At 35.9% G+C, this 24,911-nt stretch overlaps 1 protein-coding gene across 2 annotated transcripts in view; it reads left to right on the plus strand.

The window, feature by feature from the left end:
- YTHDC2 (YTH domain containing 2) overlaps nucleotides 1-20,934 on the plus strand; it is a 69,107-nt gene extending 48,173 nt beyond the window's left edge. The window contains exons 24-29 of one of the 2 annotated variants that reach the window (XM_045837870.1): nucleotides 2,610-2,719; nucleotides 5,109-5,401; nucleotides 11,705-11,876; nucleotides 15,544-15,747; nucleotides 16,561-16,743; nucleotides 18,980-20,934. In XM_045837870.1, the coding sequence (XP_045693826.1) occupies nucleotides 2,610-2,719; nucleotides 5,109-5,401; nucleotides 11,705-11,876; nucleotides 15,544-15,747; nucleotides 16,561-16,743; nucleotides 18,980-19,060 (1,043 nt within the window). In that variant the 3' untranslated portion in view covers nucleotides 19,061-20,934. The remainder of the gene's footprint in view (nucleotides 1-2,609; nucleotides 2,720-5,108; nucleotides 5,402-11,704; nucleotides 11,877-15,543; nucleotides 15,748-16,560; nucleotides 16,744-18,979) is intronic. The other variant, XM_045837871.1, reaches the window with a different exon arrangement.
- Nucleotides 20,935-24,911: the final 3,977 nt, after the last annotated feature.

The raw sequence follows: 24,911 nt of genomic DNA on the forward strand, positions 1-24,911 counted from the left end.
GAATATATTTCTTTGCAGGTTTCAAGTTTCTCATTCTGTAATTATGCATACTATGTCTTTTTAGCTTAACACGTTTTGTATTCATTTTTATAATCTTATTCTCAGTTCTGACTTCATAGTTAGATGTGTGCTTTTTTTCTCCTTTATTTTTTGAGGTACAATTTGATTAAAAATATGGATCAAAAGACTTTAAAAACGCTTTTTTACTTTGGGTTTCTCCTGTCTTTATGGTTCTTTGAAAATTTTTTATGGTATATTTTATTGATTATACTATTACAGTTGTCCCATTTTTTTCTCCCTTTTATTCCCTTCTACCTCATACCCTCATTCCATCCAGCATTCCCCCCCTTGATTCATGCCCATGGGTCGTACATATAGGTTCACTGGCTTCTCCATTTCCTATACTATCCTTAACCTCTCTCTGTCTGTTTTGTACCTACCAATTATGCTTCTTATTCCCTGTACCTTTTCCCCCCATTCTTCCCCATCACCCTCCCTGCTGATAACCCTCCATGTGATCTCCATTTCTGTGATTCTGTTCCTGTTCTAGTTGTTTGCTTAGTTTTTGTTGTTTTTCTTTTTTTTTTAGGTTCAATTGTTGATAGTTGTGAGTTTGTTGTCATTTTAATGTTCATAATTTTCATCTTCTTCAATTTTTTAGATAAGTCCCTTTAACACTTCATATAGTAAGGGCTTGGTGATGATGAACTCCTTTAACTTGATCTTGTCTGGGAAGCACTTTATCTGCCCTTCCATTCTAAATGATAGCTTTGCTGAAGAAAGTAATCTTGGATGTAGGTCCTTGCCTTTCATGACTTTGAAAACTTCTTTCCAGCCCTTTCTTGCCTGCAAGGTTTTGTTTGAGAAATCAGCTGATAGTCTCATGGGCCCTCCCTTGTAGGTAACTGTCTCCTTTCCTCTGGCTGCTTTTAAGATTCTCTCCCTATCTTGAACCTTTGGCAATGTAACTATGATGTGTCTTGCTGTGTTCTTGTTGGGTCCAACTTGTTTGGAACTCTCTGTGCTTCCTGGGCTTGTAAGTCTATTTCCTTTACTGGATTGGGGGAGTTCTCCATTATTTTTTCAAATAAGTTTTCAACTTCTTGCTCTTGTTCTTTTCCTTCTGGCACCCCTATGATTCAGATGTTGGAATGTTTAAAGTTGTCCCAGAGCTCCTCCTCATTTGTTTGAATTCTTGTTTCTTCATTCTGTTCTGGCTGGATGTTTAGTTCTTCCTTTTGTTCCAAATTGTTAATTTGAGTCCCAGTTCTCCCTGCACTGTTGGTTCCTTGTATGTTTTTCTTTATTTCACTTTGTATAGCTTTCACTTCTTTATTTTGCATGCATACTCAACCATCTGTGAGCATCCCAATTCCCAGTGTTTTGAATTCTGCATCTGATAGGTTGTCTATCTCCTTGTTGCTTAGTTCTTTTTCTGGAGTTTTGATTTGTTCTTTGATTTGGGCCATATTTCTTTGTCTCTGCACATCTGTTATGCTGTAAGGGGTGGAGCCTTAGGTATCCCTGGTGTGGGGCAATCCATATTGCTGCATTGTGGTACTGTATCTGGGGGAGAGATCAGAGAGGGAACAATGCCACTTGCGTGGCTCTTGCCCTGCTTTCAGTGACTTCCCCCACTTCCCACAAGCGAAATGGACCCTTTTAGATGCTGCCTCACTGCTGATTCCCAGGTGGATGGACCTACATATGTTCTGTGATCCAGTGGACTAGACCTCCAATGGATTCTCCTGTGAGACTGGCAGTTTTTCCTGTACCACAGCCCCCACAAATTTTTTTGGAGGTTTTGATGCTTTATTTCCCAACGCTGGAACTCTGGGTTGCATGGTTTATCTAGCTCCCCAGTTGTTCTTCCCAGTGTATCCACAGGCTAATATGGTACCACCCCAAATGCCAGCTGCTGCCTTGCTCTGCATCCTTTCTGCCCCCGCTGCCCTTCTCCACCCTCTTACCAGTCTGGTCGAATGTGTCTTCTTTAACTTCTTGGTTTTCAGACTTTCATACAATTAGGTTTTCTGGCAGTTCTGGCTGTTTTTTTTTGTTGTTGTTTTTTTTAAAAGTTTGTTGTTATCCTTCTTTTGGCTGTGCAAGGAAGCCAAGCGTATTACCTACGACTCCATCTTAGCCAGACCTGTAAAAACTCTTTTTTTCTCATTTTCTTAAATTTATCAGAGGTTTGCCCTTTAGGTTTTCAAGGAACTGGATTATAGTTTTAACTACTAATAACATTTGACTTACCTAATGTATAATTTTTGGCTTATTATTTTTAGTGTTTTTGTTCCTTTATGTTCTTAGTTTTTTTCTTTCTCTAGTTATTATTTAAATATTGTATTTTTAAATTTCTTGTCTTTTTTGTTTTGTTACGTTGTGATGAAAGATTGTATTCTCTACAATTCTTTTTTTTACCTTTTCTTTTAAATATTGAGATTTAATTTGTGACCTGTGGGATTTAGAGAACTCTCCACACAAATTATTAGTATATCAGGAGGATTTGTGTATATGTGGAGTGTCTTTAATTTACTTACTCTTTTTGGGTATTGTATAGGATGGTAAAAGTGAAAATATTTTTCTTTTCTATATTTTTCGAACAGCAGATGGTATTCCTATTGACAGTAGTGATAGTGAAATGGAAGATAGAACTACTGCTAATTTGGCATCTTTGAAACTTGATGAGTGGCTGAATTTCAAACTAGAGCCTGAGGTAAGTTGCTTTTTAGTAGTGTGATAAATTTCTTTCAGTTAGTATGAATTGATAAACAATGTGATAAAAATTATATATTTAATATTGGGCTCTTAGTATTAGAGAATACAGTTTGTTCAGTTGTATCAGGGTTTATTCCAGAGGATTTGAAAAACCTAGGTGTCAGTCAGCATTTATGCATGGTAATATTTGAGCATTTTTGTGTATATAAGAAAATACTGAGTATCGGGTGCACCAGAACTCCCTTTATTTTGTACAGTTATTTCTAAGAGAAAGACATGAGTTATTTTCTCTATTCACATATCTCTGAATTGGTAAAGAGGAATGCTTCTTTTCAAATTAAAAACTTTTCTTGACAAAGCCTTCTCTTAATTCCATCTCCACTTTTGAAGATAATTTTATATCCTTTTGTTTTGGTAGCTGAGCTGTGAATAATCAACATTGGCTAGATTTACTTTTTTACCATTCATTCATTCATTCATTCATTCATTCACTGATCACTGCAACCTACTGTAGTCTCACTTGCATTTTTACCAGCCTGTCCCTTTACTGAAATTGTACTTGTTGGGGCCAGCATTGTCCTCCATGCTGTCAGAGCCATCCTGATGTCCTTGACAAATTTGACCATTCCTTGTTGTTTTTTTAAAGTATATTTTATTGATTATGCTATTACAGTTTTCCCAATTTCCTCCCTTTACCTTCCTCTGCCCTGCACCTCCATCCCTCCAGCATTCTCCCACTTAGTTCACATCCATGGGTTGTACATATATGTTCTTCAAATTCTTTGTTTCCTATACCATTCTTGACTTCTCCCCCTCTATTATATGCCTACCAATTATGTTTCTTATTCCCTGTACCTTCCCCCCCATGCTTCCCCACCCTCTCCCCACTGAAAACCCTCCATGTGATGTTCATTTCTGTGATTCTGTTCCTGTTGTTTGCTTAGTTTTTGTTGTTTTTCTTTTTTTTAGGTTCAGTTGTTGAAAGTTGTGTTTGTTGTCATTTTAATGTTCATAATTTTCATCTTCTTCAATTTTTTAGATAAGTCCCTTTAACACTTCATATAATAAGGGCTCGGTGATGATGAACTCCTTTAACTTGATCTTATCTGGGAAGCACTTTATCTGCCCTTCCATTCTAAATGATAGCTTTGCTGGAGAAAGTAATCTTGGATGTAGGTCCTTGCCTTTCATGACTTTGAAAACTTCTTTCCAGCCCTTTCTTGCCTGCAAGGTTTTGTTTGAGAAATCAGCTGATAGTCTCATGGGCCCTCCCTTGTAGGTAACTGTCTCCTTTCCTCTGGCTGCTTTTAAGATTCTCTCCCTATCTTGAACCTTTGGCAATGTAACTATGATGTGTCTTGCTGTGTTCTTGTTGGGTCCAACTTGTTTGGAACTCTCTGTGCTTCCTGGGCTTGTAAGTCTATTTCCTTTACTGGATTGGGGGAGTTCTCCATTATTTTTTCAAATTAGTTTTCAACTTCTTGCTCTTGTTCTTTTCCTTCTGGCACCCCTATGATTCAGATGTTGGGATGTTTAAAGTTGTCCCAGAGCTCCTCCTCATTTGTTTGAATTCTTGTTTCTTCATTCTGTTCTGGCTGGATGTTTAGTTCTTCCTTTTGTTCCAAATTGTTAATTTGAGTCCCAGTTCTCCCTGCACAAGGGTTTCTACCTATGCCTCCATCTTGGCTGAATCTCCCATTGCTCATTTTTTGGCACTATTGTGTATACCCTTCTTTTTTTAATTCTCTCTTTCCTATTTTTCCTCTTTGTCCTGCCCCAGTTTCTTTGTCACCAGTTACTGTGGCAATCTTTCCTGATTCTTTTTTTTTTCCCTAGGGAGGTCATTCCTTCTTAGGTTTTTTTCACTGACTCTTCTGTATGTATTTCTGCCTTAAATGTTAAATTTCTCCAGTACTCTGTGCCTTTCTCACTATCTCTGCACAGTCTCTAGGGACTTTACCTCTGCATGTAGATTTATTAACCATTTATGTGCATTGATGACTGCCAAGTCTATACCTAGCTTAGGCCTTTTTCTGGGCCTATGAATCCAGCTGCTTTCTGGACATCATTATTTGGATGTTCCACAGGCACTAAAATAAAAGATGAATGGAACTGAATGAATTTTTCTTTATCTGTTGTTTTTCCGTTTTACTCACATTCAACCACACATTGAATATTGTGTCTCTGATTAAACTGTTCTATTTGATTTTGTGCCTCAAATATGGTAAATAAATTTTATTTTGTTTGTGCTACAGAAAGGATGAAATTAGTAGTAAATTATGTGAAATGTAAAACTTGTTCTTTGGTAACATTTGTAGACCTTAACTAATAAACAAATAGGTGTCTTGCTAGGATCTATTTGAACTGATGAAACTATTTTATTATAGGCTGCCAGTTTATTGCTGCAGCTTAGACAGAAGTGGCACAGCTTATTTTTACGCCGAATGAGAGCTCCATCTAAACCTTGGTCTCAAGTTGATGAAGCTACCATCAGAGCAATTATAGCTGTTTTAAGCACTGAAGAACAGTCTGCAGGTTTGCAGCAACCATCTGGGATTGGCCAAAGGCCAAGGCCTATGTCTTCAGAAGAACTTCCTTTGGCATCATCTTGGAGGTCAAATAATAGTCGGAAAAGTTCAGCAGATACTGAATTTTCTGATGAGTCTGCTACTGCAGAAAGGTAAATTTATAATATATTATTGAAATGGAGACTTTTTTTCAGGAAAATGACTTATTTATCATTGAATCATGTGCTTTTATTATTTAGAAATTACATTCTTATAATGTAAGATACACAAAAAGGTCATGATAAAATGGGAAGAGATTCTTCCTTTTAAAGCATAATTCTTTTTTTTCTTTATTGTTGACCCTAAAACATAATTCCTTTAAGTATTAAGATAGTATGAAGGATTTTTTAAGCTATGTATCTATGAGTTTTTTAATAAGGAATTTTCTTGTCAGGAAAAATGCAAAGTATTTAATTTCAAGATTCATAAATTTAGGGTCTGTTAAAAAGATAGCAACATTTTAAAATTATACATTTTAGTTAATACTATGTATAACTAAACTATGTATAACTATGTATAACTATGGGGTCTTTCCTAGATACCCTACAACAAGAAGTTGGGTATGGCCATTTAAAAGAACAACCTCCCCACAAGTATTACTTAGATATCAATATTGCTGACTAATATTCCTACAGGAAAATCATTCATTCATTCATTCATTCAATTAGTGACACACTGAGTGCCTTTTGGTGTTGGTGTGAGGGCTATAGCAGTGTACAGAACAAACAGAATCTCTTCCTTCAGAGAGGCTATATTTTATTGAGGAGAGGTATGTAATAAATAAGTTAATAAATGTATTGGACAAAATTGTTTTGATTTAGCCAAATTCTTTCAATACTGGTATTTAGTAATGTGCTCTTTTTTTTTAATTTAGTAATTAGATGTGATGTTTTTATTTATTATATGATTTTCAATAATAAGAAAGCTCTTACTGATTTATCAAAAAATATATTATGATATAATAGTGGTTATGATGAATCATTGGCCATGATTCAGAAATATTTCTTGTAAACACATTTATTAAGATCAAATATAAATTTCTTTATATCAGTTAAAAAAAATTTTACCTGTTGATAACAAAGACATGTTGCCTGTGATGCTAGTTTTGGCAATGTTGGCGGAAAGTCTCTGTAGTAAAAATATGATTTTACTGGTAAAAAAATGAAAATAGAAGCAATGAAAATAAAAGATGTGATGCTTACTGTTTTTCAAGGATCATATAGAGATTTTAATATCGTCTTTTTTAAGTCATATTTTGCATATTTCATTTAAACATAAAGGCTTCTATTTGTTCACATTTCAGTGAAAGAGGAATAATATATATTGGTTTCCAAGTTCTTCAGATACTACATTTTAGGAAAATTCATCCAGTTGCCCAGAAAATCAAATAATGCATGTGCCTGAATCTTTCTGATGTAGACCCTCTTGAGCAAAAGGAGTATAGTATTGTAAAAAGCACATTTTCTACTTACACAACCCTCACTTTTTGAAAACATTGTTGTAAAATTTTACTTGAAGAATGATGATGTAGAATGTACAAATACATTTCCATAGAAATTATGCTGTCTAGTTATTCCTATACCTGTCTATAAAAAAACCTGTTAGAGTCATAGAGATGGAATGTGTGTGTGTGTGTGTGTGTGTGTGTGTGTGTATGGATACATACATGTGTGTGTGTCTATATTCACACACAGATGTGTACACTCAGACTTTATGGAAAAAAAGCTTCCTTTTCCTTTATGAAGTAGTATACTCATTTGATAAAATTTGGAAATAACAGAAGGAGAATAGAATTATAAGTGTAATGTTAGTTATATTTTAGAAACTGATCATCTTATGAATCAGTTTTTCACTTGTGATACCAGGATTAAGCATTTTCATTTTGTAGCCTGACATTTTTCATTCTCTTACCTGTTGAACAACAGGATATAGGATTTTATCTACTTGCAGACTTTTAGAGATATTAATAGTTGATGTCTAGAGTTGATGTATCTTTGTGAGAAATAGAAGAGGTATTTATATTCACTCTAGGATGGCAAGATGTTGATTACATAATTTTTACAAAATAAATCATACTTTGAATTGAAAATATTTAAAAATAGTTTAAGAAACTATTAAAATAATAGAAATTGCCTATATCCCATTCTAAAGTCAAACCAATGTTTTTTTCCCTTGTCATTTTCAACTAATAGTTTGATGGCAAAAGACAAGCCTATCTTGACTGTAAAAAAAAAGAGATATAAGTGAGTTCCCTGTTAGAAGTCCTTGTTCCTCTTAAGTGACAACTTAGGAAGGGTTTATTTATGGAATACTTCATTTCTACAAATGAAATTTTGGGGAAAAGCTAAATAGGAGAGAAAAAAAAGCTAGAATAGAACTCACAGTAAAGATCAATTTGAAAATCACAAAAGTAGATATTTAGTTCTATTGAAAACAGTTTTATTTTGAAAAAGTCTTTACCATCATTAAGTTCTGTCTTTGCATGTTCAGGTCAGTTAGGTACCAGAGTAAGAATAATGGAATTTTAGAGGTAATAACTAGATAATTTATTGAACTTTAATTCCTCAGAGGAAAAAACCCTGAAAAGTTATTTTTATGCTTCTTATCAAGTTGTTAATGATTCATATACCTGCTTATTATATTTTTGTTAATATCTTTAAGTTTTAACTATTTTATTTCATTTGTGAAAGAAACAATCCTTGATGTAAGATGTATTATCGAATTGGAACAAATTATGGGCATAGGCTGTTTCAACTTGTCTTGAAGGCAGGGCTTGAAAGACTGTATGGGTGCTTATGAATTATTGAACACATCCTTTTTTGTTTTAAATGTGTGTTATAAGTATTGTTAAATATGGCAAAGTAAATGTTATGTCATGATGGACTCCATATCCCAGATTCAAGTTAGCAAGATGTTCACCTACTTGTTGTATGTACCCAAATATTCTTCTCTTTTGCTTTCTTTTTTTGTTTGAATATTTCAAAATAGATACCGTATTTTGCTATGTATAATGTGCTCTTTTTTTTTTTGCCCAAATTTTTGAGGGAAAAATAAGGTTACACATTATACATGAGTAATAATGATTATATACCATGGGCATAATAATGGGATGCTGTGTATAATGTGCACATAAGTGTGAGTATGCATTATACATGGCAAAATACAGTACCACACTTACTGTCATAATACCCTTCCATATTTAAATCTACATCTCTTAAAACTATAGGCAATTTTTCTACATAATCAGAATCCAATTATCAACCCATTAAAAAGATTGTTTCCCCAATTCCCCACAAATGTATTTGAGTTAGCATTCAGGGAGAACTTATGCGCTGTATTAGGGTGTTATGTTTCTTGAGTCTCTTGTGATTTAGAGCTGTTCCCATGTTGACTGTTTTGGAAAAGCTAGGCCAATAGCACTGTGAGATGGACAGCAGGTCCTTGAATAAATCCTTTCATTAAAGTGTTTCATTATAATGTTGATGAGATACCATAGTTAACTCAACTCTTGTTTATATCAATTCACCTATGATAGAATTGGTTTCATCATACATTATTTTGCTTAAAGTTGCAGAACTTGTTAATGCTGAATACTTACTGTACCACATTTTAGATTTGTCTCTTTATTTCTTTCTGGCATTATTTATTGCTACACCTTAAGTATTTCATGTAAACTGGTAGTTTGTCCTCAGTGCTTGATTAGATCCAGTGTTAGGGTGACAATGTTTTATAGGAGGTGCTATGAACTTGTATGACTTCAGGAAGTACATATATTTTTAAAAATGTCTGGTTGTTACACAAAGGCATATACTTTTTAAAAAAGATTTTATTTATTTTTAGAGAGAGGGTAAGGGAAAGAGAAAGAGGGGGAGAGAAACATCAATGTGTGGTTGCCTCTTGAGCATCTCCCCCTAGGGACCTGGCCTGCAACCTGGACATGTGCCCAGACTGGGAATTGAAATGGCAAGCCTTTGGTTCACAGGCTGGTGCTCAGTCCACTGAGCCACAATAGCCAGGGCAAGGCATACACTTTTTAAGCTCAGATAAATTTAGAGACTTGCCCAGGATCACATACCTAGTTAGTTATAAATTTAGTACTGCCCTAGAAATCTTCTATCCTGACTCTAATCCAGTATTATTTCCACTTTACCATACTGTAATTTTCAGTATGCTTTTAAAATCTATTTTACTTGGCCCTAAGATGTTCTATGAAGGTAGAAGGGAAGTGAACTGGGTGATACTCCAGTAAGGGGCATTGGCTTAGATGTAGTTAAATAATTTTATAATGTTAAAAAACATTAGGGGACTTCTGGCCAAGATGGAGGCATAGGTGGATGCACCATACCTCCACACACAACCAGGATTGGAACAACAATTTAGAGGCAGAATAACACCTAGAACTGACAGAAAATTTATCTGAATGGAAGTCGGACAGCCAAGAAGTTGAAATAGACCCATTCATAGAGACCGGTAGGAGGGGTGGAGACGGGCAGCCAGGTGCAGGTTGTGGCGCAGAAAACAGAGAATTGGGTGCATAAGGCAACCGGTAGTTCATAAGGCATTTGGGGCATGCAAGATCGCAGCGGTGGACCCTGTGTATGCAAGTGGCAGCTGGCAGACCCAGTGAGGTGGCGATTGTGGAGCAGGGAAGAGTGCGCAATCGAGGATCCCAGGGAAGGGACTGAGGTCCCACGGAGAACAGAGCTGCCGCCATTGTTCCCTCTTGACCCCGCCCTCACATACAATGTCACAATCTAGCAACTGGGGTGCCCAGCCCCAGTGAACACCTAAGGCTCCGCCCCTCACTGTAACAGGAGCAACCAGACCAAGAAAAAAAGAGAGAGAGATGGCTCAAACAGAAGAACAAATCAGTGCCCCAGACCTCATCCTTTTGAGCGACCAAGAGATAGCTAACCTATCAGATGCACAGTTCAAAACACTGGTGATCAGGAAGCTCACAGAATTGGTTGATTTTGGTCGCAAATTAGATGAACAAATGCAGGTTACCATAAAAGAAATGAAGGAAAATGCACAGGGAACCAATAGTGATGGGAAGGAAACTGGGACTCAAAATAATAGAGTGGACCAGAAGGAAGAAAGAAACAACCAAACAGGAAAGAATGGAGAAATAAGAATTCAAAAAAATGAGGAGAACCTTATGAACCTCCAGGACATCTTTAAACGTCCCAACATCCAAATTATAGGGGTACCAGAAGGCGAAGAGGTAGAGCAACAGACTGAAAATGTATTTGAACAAATAATAAAGAACTTCCCCATTCTGGCAAAGGAAATGGACTTCCAGGAAGTCCAGAAAGCTCAGAGTACCAAAAAAGTTGGACCCAAGGAGGAACACACCAAGGCACATCATAATTACATTAGCCAAGGTGAAAATGAAGGAGAGAATCCTGGAAGCAGCAAGAGATAAGGAGACAATAACCTACAAACGAGTTCCCATCAGACTGTCAGCTGATTTCTCAAAAGAGACCTTGCAGGCAAGAAGGGGCTGGAAAAAGTATTCCAAGTCATGAAAGACAAGGACCTATGTCCCAGATTGCTCTATCCAGTAAAGCTTTCATTTAGAATGGAAGGGCAGATAAAGTGCTTCTCAGATAAGGTCAAGTTAAAGGAGTTCATCATCACCAAGCCCTTATTTTATGAAATGTTAAAGGAACTTATCTAAGAAAAGAAGATTAGAAAAAAAACATGTATAGTAAAAGGACAGCAAACTCGCAATTATTAACAACCACACCTAAAACAGAAACAAAAGAAACTAAGCAAACAACTAGAACAGGAACAGAACCACAGAAATAGAGATCACATGGAGGGTTAGCAACAGGGGAGTGGGAAGAGGAGAGAGGGGGAAAAGGTACAGAGAATAAGTAGCATAGATTGTGGGTAGAAAATAGACAGGGGGAGGGTAAGAATAGTATGAGAAATGTAGAAGCTAAAGAACTTATAAGTATGACACATGGACATGAACTAAAGAGGGGGAAGTGGGTGGGAGAGGGTGTATAGGGTGGAGGGGAGTGAAGGGGGGAAATGGGACAACTGTAATAGCATAATCAATAAAATATAATAAATAAAATATAATTGTTAAAGACCTCTCCTATACCATCATAAAAGAGGTTAGGAATTTTGTAAGAGAAATAATACTTGAGTAATTGTTAATATGAAGTTAAAGACTTTTGAAGATTGTTTATAAAGCATTTTTGCCTATTGTTTTTATAAGTGTATCCTAATAGTCCAACTGTTTCTTAGTTTCAAAATGTAATAGAAAAATGAAATTCCCTTTTTAAATAATGTTCTGTAAATTATAATGTCCTTGAAACTTTGGTTTGAAATGGCATCTGATTTGTGTTATGAGCTTATATATAACTTACACATAATGGGCCTTTGCTTCCTCCTTCTCACTCAAGAGTATTGATGAAATCTCCATCTCCAGCATTACACCCACCTCAGAAGTACAAAGATAGAGGAATTTTACATCCTAAACGAAGCACTGATGACCGATCAGATCAGTCTTCTGTAAAGTCTGCAGAAGATTACCCAAGTCCATGTGCTAGTCCTTCTCCTCCATCCTCAGGAAAGGTAGAGTATCTAAAAGTCCATGTAGCAAGGAATGGATGTCTAGTATATCTAATATTACATATTTAAACAAAATTATAAATCAGTTATTTCAGTTACTAATTGTGATCTTTGTTGTAGATATACATTGAAGCTGGTAAACTTGAGACACCTTGAGTAAATTTTTTAGTTTTTCTTGCTTGCCAAATTTTTCTAGTTATTACTATCTTGGTGTATTTTAAATGAACAAATCATTCACTGATGGCATATAGCTAGGCAGTTCATTATTTCCTTTTTATATCTTTAGAACTTTTTTTGTGAAAACAAATAACAAGAAGATTATTTTAATTTTGGTTTATTATTTCAGAATTGAAAATAATGATTTCTATCAATAGTTAATTGATTTTATCAATTCAGTGGATATACTATAAAACAAGACAGGCTGATGCTAGGAAGATAGGAATAGGAAATTGAGAACTATATATCTTTTCAAAAACTTGTGATATGAATGATTTCAGATGTTTGCAATATATTTACTATTACTTTCCTGCATTGTTAATACCTGAGTGAGTATTCGATTAGGGTTATTTAACTCTATGTTGTGCTCTGGTGAAAACATCCCCTGAAATACTTGTTAAGTAAGAGGAAAAGAAATGTTTTTACAGATTTAAATTCTTAGACTTTAGGGTTTTTAAATTTTTATACATCTTTATTAAGGTATAATTTACACACAATAAAATTTGCCAGTTTGAATTATACAATTCAGTGAATTTTGAAGAATGTGTACAATCATGTAACCACACCACAGTCATATACAGAGCATTCCCATCACTCCTGGCTCCTGGCAGCCACAGAACTGCCCTCTGTCCCTAGACTTTTGCCTTTTCTGTAAATGGAATCATGTATGTTGCTTTTTGTGACTGGCTTATTTTACTTTTGAAATTCATCCATATTTTTAAATGTATTATTTTATTTAATCTATGAGAATTCTATTTGCTCCACAGTTTTGACAATCCTTGATATTATTAGTCTTTTTAGTTTTAGCCATTCTAGTGGGTACACATGTAGTGATGTCACATTGCAGTCTTAATTTGCATTTCCCCAGTGACTAATGATGTTAAGCATCTTTTCATGTTCTTATTTAGCATTCCTGCATCTTCATTGGTAAAGTATCTGTTCAAATTTTTGTTGAACTTCTTTTGGGTTGTTTATCTTTTTTTACTTAGTAGAAAGAAGTTTATAAAAATATATTGTAAATATGTCTTAATTATATATGTTCTGCAACTTTTTTCTAACAGTCTGCTTGCATTTTTATTTTAAGTGTCTTTTGAAGAGACAATGTTTTAAAATTTGATGATGTCCATTTAATCTATTTTTTTTCTATTATGGTTCACTGGTCATGTTGTATTATCCTTTCACAACATAGCTGGCTTTAATTTTGTTCAATCAAAAAAATTATTAAATGAGGGATATTCTGTAGCTCTCTCTTCTTGTGTTATCTTTCTGTGGTTTTAGTGTCAGGGTAGTGCTGGCCTCATAAGATTAGTTGGGAAATACACTTCCCATTTCAATAATTTGGAAAAATTTGTGGAATTGGCATTATTTCTAATTTAAATATTTGGTAGAATTCTCTAGTGAAGCCATTTTTAGCTTTCCCTAGTGTAACTCGAGTCAGTATTATGCCACTTCCCGTAGAGTTTGAGAGCCATGCAACAGTGTGCATTTATTTTACCCTTCAGTCCTTTGTGCTATTGGTTTCATACATTTTATTTCTACATATGTTAATAAATGCCACAGTGTATTATTTTTTTACTTACATAGCCAGTTATCTTTTACCAAAATTCAGAAAAATGTCTTTTATATTTACTAAATATTCACCGTTTTCTGTGCTCTTTATTCTTTTGTGTTGATATGAATTTCTATCTTGGATCATATACTTCTGCCTAAAAACCTTTGTATAACATTTCTTCTAGTACAGATCTGTTGGAAATGAATTCTTTAAGCTTTCATCTGGAAGGTCTTTTTTGCTTTTATTTTTATAAGCTATTTTTATTGTGTATGTAATTCTTTTATTATAATTGTGTATGTAGATTGACAGTGGGTTTTTTTTTTTCATCACTACAAAGACGTCACTTCATTATCTTCTGGTTCACATAGTTTCTGATGGGAAGTTTACCATCATTGTTATCTTTGTTTCTCTGTATATAATGTATCTTTTTTCCTTCTAGGTGTTTTTAATATTTTCTTTTTACCACTTGTTTTAGTAGTTTGATTTTGATGTGACTTTGTTTGGTTCTCTTTCTGTTTCTTTTTCAATCTGTGTATTTATAGTTTCCATCAATTTTGGAAAATTTAAGACCATTATTTCTTCATGTATTTTTTTAGTTCCCCTCTCCCTTCTCCTTTCTGGGATCCTGGATACACAAATCTAAGACCAGTTCATAGTGTTCCACAGTCACATTGATGGTCTTTTTAATTATTTCTTAGACATTTTCGTCTCTTTGCTTCATTTGAGATAGTTTCTATTGCTATATCTTTAAGTTAATTAACTGGTATTTTTATTTTTAGTGGGGCTAGTGTATTTTAACTTCAAATACTGTAATTTCATCTCTAAAGCACCTTCTGGGTTTTTAAAAAATACCTTTAACTTCTCTCACCATGTTTATGTTTCCTGTATTTTCTTGGACATAGTGAATATATTTATAATAACTGCTTTAACATTCTTGTCTCCTAAGTACATCATTTCTGAGTCTGTTCCTGTTGATTAATTTTTCCTGGTTATGGATCATATGCTCCTATTTCTTTGCATTCCTTGTAATTTTGTTCGGCTCCTAGATTTTAATTGTATTCCTTTAAATAGTATGAGACATCCTTCTGGTACACAGTTAAGTTAGTGGCAATCAATTTAAGCCTTTCAAGATTTGCTCTTAAGTAGTGTTAGGGTGCATCATGAGCAATTTTTATCTGGTACTAATTTAGTTCCGATACTAAGGTGTGATTTTCTGTGGGCTAATATCCTATGTATTACAGATTCTTTCCATTCTGGCTGGGGATAACATGAAATTTTCCCAATCATGTGTGAGTACTCGAATTACTTGGTTTCACTGCTTTCCTTAGGGTCTTTTCTTGGCCTCAGGTCATTTTTTCTCATCCAAGTACAGGTCAGTAGTTAGCCAAAAACCTTGAGGTACCCCTCTGCACTTCCCCAGAAGCTCTCTTTCTGTGCAGCTTCCTTCTATCCATTTCACTGCCACACAGATTCTAGCTACCTTGGACTATTTCTGCAGTTCAGCAAGACCACTGGTTTCTGTTTGTTTCTTTCACTTGCATTGTTACCTGGAAACTGTATCCAGGCAATAAGCTGGAGCAATTTTGTTTTTTTTCTTCAGACTTTGAAGTTTATTCAAATATTTTCTGAAAGTACATTTAGAGTATAAATCAAAATTGTTGATCCAAGATCCTTTCTTGATAAGGGATTTTGAATGCTCCCAAACGAAGTACTTGGCTTTGGCTCTTTAACCTCATTTGATTTAGCCTTGTGTAGGTTTTCAGGAATGATTGAACTATTTGCATCTATTGATTATTTAGTAAAATATTTTGGTTTATATGTTCATGAAGATGTTATTTAATTCAGCCTATTGATTTCAAAAGGTCAAATTACCTTTTAAGAACTTATGTACTCTTTTTATAGGGGTCAAAATCACCTTCACCAAGACCAAACATGCCTATTCGATACTTCATAATGAAGAGTAGCAATTTGAGAAACCTTGAAATTTCCCAACAGAAGGGTATTTGGTCTACAACCCCTAGTAATGAACGGAAGCTAAATCGAGCCTTTTGGGAAAGCAGCATGGTTTACTTGGTATTTTCTGTTCAAGGATCTGGACATTTCCAGGTGAGCCATCCTGAAACAGTTAGGGTTCTTCTGGCTGTAGGTTAGAGCACAGAAACAGAAACAAAAACAAAAACAAACAAAAAACCTGGCTTTTTATTGCCTTGGAATACAAGTATTCATTCTGCTTGTCTGAGAATGAGGAATGTATTGCACCTCTTGAAAGGAATGACAAATAGAGATCCCATTGCCTTTTTTTGCCTTATCTTACTAGAGCCTCTCCAGATAAATAATTTCTGCTTCTGAAGACAACTGTATATTTCCCATTTCTCAGGTAGATTAAAAGTAATGAGAAGTTTGACTTTTTTTGGTAAAAACGTTTATTTAAATAGGCCAAGAAAGTTAGTATTGACAATCAAGAAACTGAATGTGTGTCTTAACTCATCTTGACTTGATGTATATCTGAATTTACAAAATAATTTATAAAATATTAAATAATTTATTATTTGGAAGTAAAATAATTTGGAAGTGAAAATAATTTATATTTTGGAAGTAAAAACTTAGAGGTTAGATTGTACCCATTTATCATGAAATCACTGTGGGGTTAGAACTATTGATACATTATTTAGAAAATACCTGTCATAATGAAATTATGTTAGTAGAATGAAATTGATCATTCCTATAAAATTTGCTAATAAATCTTTTTATAAAGAACACTTAGTAAGTAGCTCATTTTTTGTTTTTGTTAGCTATATATTATTTTTATATTATATTTTTACCTTAAAAAATAAAAACTCAGAGCTTTCTCAGATAAATTGAATTTGGACATTTTAATACCATCCTCACTTTCACCCTTCCCCCTCATTTTACCCCCAGGGGTTTTCTAGGATGTCTTCTGAGATAGGAAGGGAGAAGAGCCAGGACTGGGGCTCTGCTGGGCTAGGAGGAGTGTTCAAGGTGGAGTGGATACGAAAAGAAAGTCTTCCCTTCCAGTTTGCACACCATTTACTCAATCCTTGGAATGACAACAAGAAAGTCCAGATAAGCAGAGATGGGCAGGTATCCAATGGCATCTTGTAGTTTCATTCTACTTTTTATTTTGTTTTGCTGTAATTCAGTGATTTGAGAAGGAAATGTAAGAATGTATATCATTTTTCACATGCACATAGGAGATAGTGGTTCAGCTTTGTAAAGAGCTAGTAAAAGCCTATTTGTAAATGTCTCTGAGAGAGCTTATTGCTTTTTAAACATTTTGTGTATTTGGCTTCTTTCTTTCATTGCGCGTATAAAATTTTAAGTTCCTTTGTGGAGGCTCCTATTGACTTACTAAGGTATGATCAAAACCAAGTGTAATTCTGAAGTAATTTCACTAAAGTCTAAGGATAACAGCAGTATCTTAGCTCCTTTATGGCTTTAGCTAATTACAAATTTAAAAAATAGCCTTTTTTATTTTTGTGGCCTGTTTTATTTATATTATGTTTTGCTTTGCCTTCATGATGTTGCTGACAATGAATTTAAAACTAGTTAGGGTGATGGGAATTAACATATATGGACTGTTTGTTGTGCTAGCTGCTTTATATGAGGTAATTTAACTTGATGCATTTAGTGACTTATTAGCCCAATTTTATGTAGGATAAAATAGACTCAGAGAAATTAGTCTTTCCTAAGTTCACACAGCTAATAATTTATTTAAATCAGTATGACTCATTTCTGATCACCATATGAAGAATATTGGGATTTTTTTAAAGCACACCATCACTGTGGCGAACTCCAGCCAGCAGAGCCCGCCTGTTGTGACTGAAGACGAAAAAAAATGCACAGGAGACAGCAGTTCTGTGTAGAAAAAGGGGATGGCACAGCTACTCTCTCAAGGGGAGAGCACCTCTGAGTGCCTCGGCTACTCTTTCAAGAGGAGAACGCACCGACCCTTGCCTAGACAGGCTTTTATTGTTTTTCTTGGATTTTCTTGGATTTTCATCAAAGAAGGATTTATTATCTATTACATAGAATATTATTGTCTATATTTTAGGTACATTCAAGGAAATAAAAATAACATGCAGAAGGGAAAGGCAGTGAGCTGATTAGCTCTGTCCTTGGGAAAATTCACACAAGCTTTGGAAATTACCTTGAAGATAGATAATACACATTTGTTGTTTTAGACCAGGGTGAGGGGGTTTTAGCAAGAGCAAGCCATAATGGTCAGTCTTTGTTTTCTAGTTCTGATTCCCACAGGAAAACTCGGTTTGAGGGTCTGGCTCCTGCCCACCACTTCACTTCTGTAGGTTTTCCATACAGAGCTGAGTCACATTTGCCAGACTGAAACAAACGGGTCCCCTACACAGCAGAAAAGGACTATAAATGACATTCTTTTCAGTTGTATAAGAATATTTTAATTTTTATCCTAAATAGTGATTTTGAAATAAATATTTAAAAAATTTTTTGAAAGATTTTTATTTATTTTTAGAGAGGGGAAGAGAGAGAGAAATAGAGGGAGAGAGACATCAATGTGTGGTTTCCTCTCATGAGCCCCCTACTGGGGACCTGGCCCACAACCCAGACCTATGATCTGACTGGGAATGGAACCAGTGACCCTTTGGTTCGCAGGTTGGCACTCAATCCACTGAGCCATATCAGACAGGGCTGATTTTGAAATAAATCTTGTACCTAAAGTAAGAATATTAGCCCTGGCTGGTGTGGCTCAGTGGATTGAATGCCACCCTGCAAGCCAAAAGGTTGCCAGTTTGATTCCCAGTCAGGGCACAGACCTGGGATGCTGGCCAGGTCCCCAGTAGGGGACATGCGAGAGGCAACTGAACATTGTTTCTTGCTCGCTCTCCTTTCCTTCCCCTCTCTAAAAATAAATAAATAAAATCTTTTTTAAAAAAGGAATGTTATATAGTCACCTAAGAGTTTCTTGGGGGGAAAAAACCCCAAAACATCTAATATGCTAGGTTTTACAGTAAACTTTTTGAAGTTTAAGCTGAGTGCTTTTGCTAAATATCCATTAGAAACAAAATTCGTTATTTCTAGCAGAACTCCATGGAAATCTCTTTACCAAGTTGTCATAAATAGTTTTGGTATTTGCAGGTTAATTAGAGTCTTAAAGTCAGGAATTCAAGTTCATAAATCCTAAAGCAGAGAATTAGAGCAATGCATACTATGTAATTTAACATGTTCTGATAGAAAAATGAAACTTAAAGTGATTTTCTTATATTTTTGTCATTATAGGTATTGGTAGTTTAAAAAAAATCAGTCTAGTTCTTTTTATGCTTCTTCTGATTTTTTATTCATCTAGGAACTAGAACCTCAGATCGGGGAACAGCTGCTACAGTTATGGGAACGCCTTCCAACAGGAGAAAAAACCACAACTGATTGACACTCAGGTTATACCATTTCTGACTTTGAGTACTGGCAGTATTTGTGATCATCAAGGATATCTTTCATCTTATTTATCTTTTCTTTTTCTTGAAAAATCTTGCTAGAGCACTTAGTTACGGAAGAATATCATGCCTATTTACAACCACTGAATGCACTGACTTCCAAAAACTTAGATGGGACTGTGTATTATCAATGGGCTCTTCTGGTTTAGAGTATTGGTTTACAACCATCCTTTTCATATAAAAGAGAAAAGGATAATTTTAATTTTTATAGTGATCATAGGGCATGATTAATGTTTGTTAATTATATGTTTCTAATGGAGTAAAATAGTAGTTGTTTCATTACTTGACACAATAGCAATTATCTTCAATATATTTATTTTGATATTGAATTATTTCATTTGTTTAAAATACTGAATTATAATTTTTATTGAGGTTTTTTTTTTAATGCAAAGTTGTTTACTTTTAAGAAAGGCCTGAATATACCAGTACCTCTGAGCACCATTTTAGGAGAGCCAACTCTTAAGATTTATCATTAAAAAACAAGCAAACAACCAAATTAAAGGTTTCTTTTAAAAATAGTGGGCTGATAAAGGACTACGTATTCTGCCATTTTAAACCTGAGATACAGTAAGGAAAAAAAAGAGGGATGTTCTTTCTCTGCAGTTATGAAATGTGGTAAAGTCTGAAGAAAGGCATCATTTCCCGTTTGTGACGAAATTGGATTCAGTGCTTCATTTTCTTCCTGGTTCTGCTCTTTTAACCCGATATGTGCCGTGTCCCTTTCTTCCTCCTGGGTTACAGCCTTCCCTCCTCTCTGATAGGAGCACAGGAATGATGGCTTCTTTGTTTTGTGTAAAGAAACTTGATTTAGACAAGTCAAACATTTAAACAAGTTAAAAAGTGTTCGACAGCTAGTGGTAGTTTTTGGTTGCTGTATATCTTCAAAACTAAAGCCCAGAAGCATCAAAATTCTAAATTGCCATCTATTTATTTTCCAGTACTTTTTATCCTTATGTTTTTGGATATGGTTTCTCTTTTTTTTGCATTTATGGTTTAATAAGTGGGGGAGTGGTGGTAATTTTTTGTAAACTTGTGTCAGTGCCATCTATCTACTTCTTTGCCATTTCAGAATTATTTGGTTTGTAGTCTTTACCATCACTGTCTATAAAGTTTCCTAAGAAGTCTTTTTGAAGGGAAATAGAGGTACAAGTAAAAAAGAAAGAAATGCCTTGGTTACTGAGCTCTAAACAGAACAGGTTTAATAGCACTTCTCGTGATACATGTAGGTCATTGCTATATAACAACAACAACAACAAAAAAAACACCATGAAATTAAAGACAAGAAGAAAACTCCAAGTCATCTGCTTCTATATTTGAGAACAAAGAAGTAAAATTATATGTCAACATAAAACCTTGAGAACTCTTCTACTTTCTCTGTGAAAGCACTGTGTGTTGGTGCATTAGTTTAGAATGACAGCTGTGATTTCTGCTTGTATTTGTAGTCATTTTGTTTTTAAAAATGTGTTTATGTCATACTTTGAGACATACCTAAAAATTGAGCCTATGTGAAGTCTGCTCCATTATATGTGTATTATAGTTCTTTTTCTACTAGAGTCACTTGTGTTTCTCTGATAATGTTTACATTTTAAGTATATATATCTAGCAGTTCATGGTGTTCTAAATTTGAAAGTTGAGGAATTTTAAAACTTCTTGTAATTTCCTTCTGTTTTCTAATATTTATCCCTGTATGTAAATGATGAGTTTGTTGATATTTAAAATGAATATAATTTGAATGTAATTAAAATGCTGTTTTTGGAAAAGATGAACTTGAAATATACATCTTACATGAAATTCTATTAAATCATTTATAGCTTGCTATTTCTGATACTATATAATAGGACTAAGGAAACAATGATCAGCAATATCCCTTGAGATACTCATGAACTTCAAGTACCTTGAAGGATATTAAATTGATATAGAAGGTGATGGTTTCATATTAATATCCCCTGCTCAAGAAAAAAACATTCTTATTATGGGGGATGGGAAAATCTCAAGACACATAATATAAAGTCTTTTGAATATTAAGAAACTATTCAGTTACCTACCCTCTGTTCTTAGGATACTTCATTATGGTAATTTGCTATTGTATCTACTGAACACCCAGCCTCACTCTACCAATTACAGCAAAGACAAGCAGTAAGGAAAGAATAAACTTAAATGAATATTTCAAGAAAAGACAGATTCTTCAAGAATTTGTCCTCAGAGACTCATTCTTTACCATTTAAAATCTTATATCCTAAAACAGAGAAGGTCTTAAGGAGCAAGTGAAATGAGCCTCACCCTTGAGTCAGCACCAGGGCAAAATATTGTAACTGAACATGTAACTCCCAAGTGACTACACTTCCCAGTGTGAGTAAGCCTCCCATAGTAAGACCTTCACTGTGCTCCAGAACTCTCCACAATCCCGCTCTACTCAAAGGACCACACTGTGTCAATATGCCCAAGGCTACTGGATGCTTCTTGGTATTTCAGCCAAGTATGAAATTTCCACTTGGCAGTCTGATAAAATCTCAAATTCTGCATATTCAGAATTAAACCGACAGTTGTTTCCCCACAGCTTGCTCCACCAAACCTTTCTGTCCTTTTTTCAGTTGATGCCAATTCCATTGTTTTGCTTGCTCAGGCCAGAAACTTGGAGTTATCCTTGGTGCCTTTCTTTTTCTCAGTCCAGTCCTTCAGAAAATTTTCCTGGATCTACTTTCAAAATACTTCTAAACTTCAGCTGTTTGTCACCACAACTGTTACAACCACTCTGAACTGAGCCACCATCATTTACACCTGGGTTATTGAAACAGCTTCCTGAGATGTCTTCTTTCTTCTGTCTCTCTCTGCTGCCACCAATCTGTTTTCAACAGAAATTTTAAAACATTAAATGAGTTAATGTTATTGTGTTGCTCAAAACCCCGCAATAGCTTTCTATTTCACTCAAAAGCTGAAGTCTGTAATGGCATAAATACCTTACATGATCTGGTCCCCCATTCTGTCTCGGACCTTCTCTCTACTCATTCCACCTTTGCCACATTAACCTTTGCACTCTCCCTTGACTATCGCAGGCATGTCCCAGCCTCAGGGGCTCATTTTATCCATACACTCTGCCTGGAATGCTTTTCTCACATTATCTGTGTGGCCAACTAGTTACCATTTAGCATTAGGTTTACTGTGAAGTTTTTTTTTAAATTTATTTGACTTTTAGGATTAACATAAATTAACTTTTTAAAAGATATATAGCTCTGAATTTTAACACATGTACAGATTTATGTCTTTTACCGCATGAGGGAACACTTCCATCACTTTCCCCCAAATTCCTTCATGCTATCCCTTTGTAGTTATGTCCTTCTCTTAGCCCTAATCCCTGACAGCCATTGATCTGTTCTCTGACACTCTAAATTTCTCCTTTTTAGAATATCACATATAGAATTATACAGTATGTAGCTGTTTGGGACTGACTTCTTTCACGCAGCATAATGCCTTTGAAATTTATTCAAGTTGTTGTGTATATCAGAGTTCATTTCCAGACGTCTGGTCAAGATGGCAGAGTTAGGTAAACACTGTGCTTGCCTCCTTCCAAAACTACAACACAATTACAAATAAATTATAGAACAACCATCATTAAGAATCACCAGAGGACTAGCTGAACATAAGTCTATAAGGATATAAAAAAGAAGCCATGTCGAGATTGGTAGGAGGGGCAGAGACAAGCAACAGGCAGGTCCCACAACCATGGTATGGTGATTGAGAATTGTGAGGGATGTCTCAGCTGCAGAGGTCTCCCTTGAGCACTGGGCCCCAGTCCCACCCTGGGCTCCCTAGTCCAGGGCTCCATTGCCATGAAGAGGAGTCTTCATAACATCTGGCTGTGAAAACCAGTAGCGATTGCATCCAAGTGAGATGGAGGGCTCGTGGAGACCTAGGTGCTGCAGGTCTTAAAGAGCCCAAGCACAGACTCACTCACAAATTTACTTGCTCTGGGCTCTAGCACAGGAGCAGCAGGTCAAAAAGTGCAAGGGACACATGGGGTGGAATTAAATTGACCAGTTTGAGGGTGAGGACTAGAAGAGCGGGGGTTAGGGCGAATTTCTCTGGGGATGGAAGTGCTGGCAGGTACCACTGTTTCTTTATTGAGCCCACTCAGGTGGTCTGGCATCAGGCACCAAATCTGAGCTCTCCATTAACCCGCTAACTCCATTTGCAGCACTCAACATGGCATTTCACCCACCTTCTTCCAGCAGATCCTTTGCACAAAGCAGCCAGCCTCAGTTCATGCTGTGAACTTTTCTAAATTCTCTCAAAGGCTCACAGACTTCAAACAAGTAGCACCTGGCCTAGGTGTACACTCTACCTCTTGCTGTGCCCCAAACCTGGTATAAGCTCTGACAGGTCTCAACTTGCATTATAACTCCCATTAGATAACCCCAAGCCTGGCATAAGCAGTAGCCAGTCTTGGCTTGGAAAGTTGGCTCAATTAAGGGGCCACAAACCTGGCAAAAGTGGCAGCTGGCCTCAGCTCATACCATAGTGCCTACCAAGGGGTTCTAGCCTGACACTAGTGGAAACCAACCCCAGTTTATAGAATAGGCTTACCCAAGCTCTTCCTGGCCCAGCACAAGTGACAGCCTACCACAGATCACTTTGTAGCTCTTACCAGACAGTGCCAAGCCAGGCACAAGCAATAGCTGACTATGACCTGTGCCAGAGCCCCTCCCATGAGGCACCAGAACCAACATACCTGGTGGCTGGTTCAGACCATAGCAAAGTACTACCCAATCAGCTCCACAAGTGACAATCTCAAAGGGTGAACTTGGCTGCACTAGAGCTCTGCTAATGTGACTCTCAACGTATAGGGTTAGGCCTGGCAAAACAGCTCATCTGCCTCATCTGTTGTAGTCATGGACAGTCCTCACAGCCAGTCAGCATGAGGGCCAATTCCACCACTGATGTGCCAACAGCAATCAAGGCTCAACAACAGGAGGCACGTACAACCCACAAAAAGGACACTCCTAGAACATCCAGCTCAGGTGACCAGGAAGACTGCACCATTGGGTCCTACAGGACACCTACTACATAAAGCCACACTGCTAAGACCAGGAGACAAGGCAGATCTACCTAATACATAGAAACAAATACATGGAGTCAGCCAAAGTTAGGAGATAAAGAAACATGTCCCAAATGAAAGAACAGGGCCAAGCTCCAAGAAAAGACCTAAATAAAATGGAGGCAAGTAATCCACCAGATGCAGAGTTCAAAACACTGGTTACAAGGCTGCTCAGTGAACTTAGGGAAGGAGTAGATAGACCCAGTGGGAACTTCAGCAGAGAGGAATCACAAGAAAAGGAGATAGAAAACAAAAAGGGACCAATCAGAAATGAATACAACAATTGAAAAATACAGGGAATCAACAGTAGATTACATGAATAAGGGGTTGAATCAGTGATTTGGAAGACCAGGTAGCAGAAAACACCCAACTGGAAGAGCAAAAAAGAAAAAGAATCTAAAAAATTGAGAATAGTTCAAGGGACCTCTGATACAATATCAATTGTACCAACATTCACATCATAGGGGTACCAGAAGGAGAAGAGAGAGGACAAGGGATTAAAACCTATTTGAAGTAATGACTGAAAACTTCCTTCTCTTAGTAAAGGAAATATATAAGTCTAGGAAGTACAGAGAGGGTCCCAAAGATGAACCCAAACAGGCCACACAAGCACACATCATGATTAAAATGCCAAAGGTTAAAGACAAGTAGAAAATCTTAAAAGCACCAAGAGAAAAACAGTTACATACAAAAGA

This window comes from Phyllostomus hastatus, unplaced genomic scaffold (genome assembly GCF_019186645.2).
Source record: "Phyllostomus hastatus isolate PE091 unplaced genomic scaffold, TTU_PhHast_1.1 phas_contig_254, whole genome shotgun sequence".
Classification (NCBI taxonomy): domain Eukaryota; kingdom Metazoa; phylum Chordata; class Mammalia; order Chiroptera; family Phyllostomidae; genus Phyllostomus; species Phyllostomus hastatus.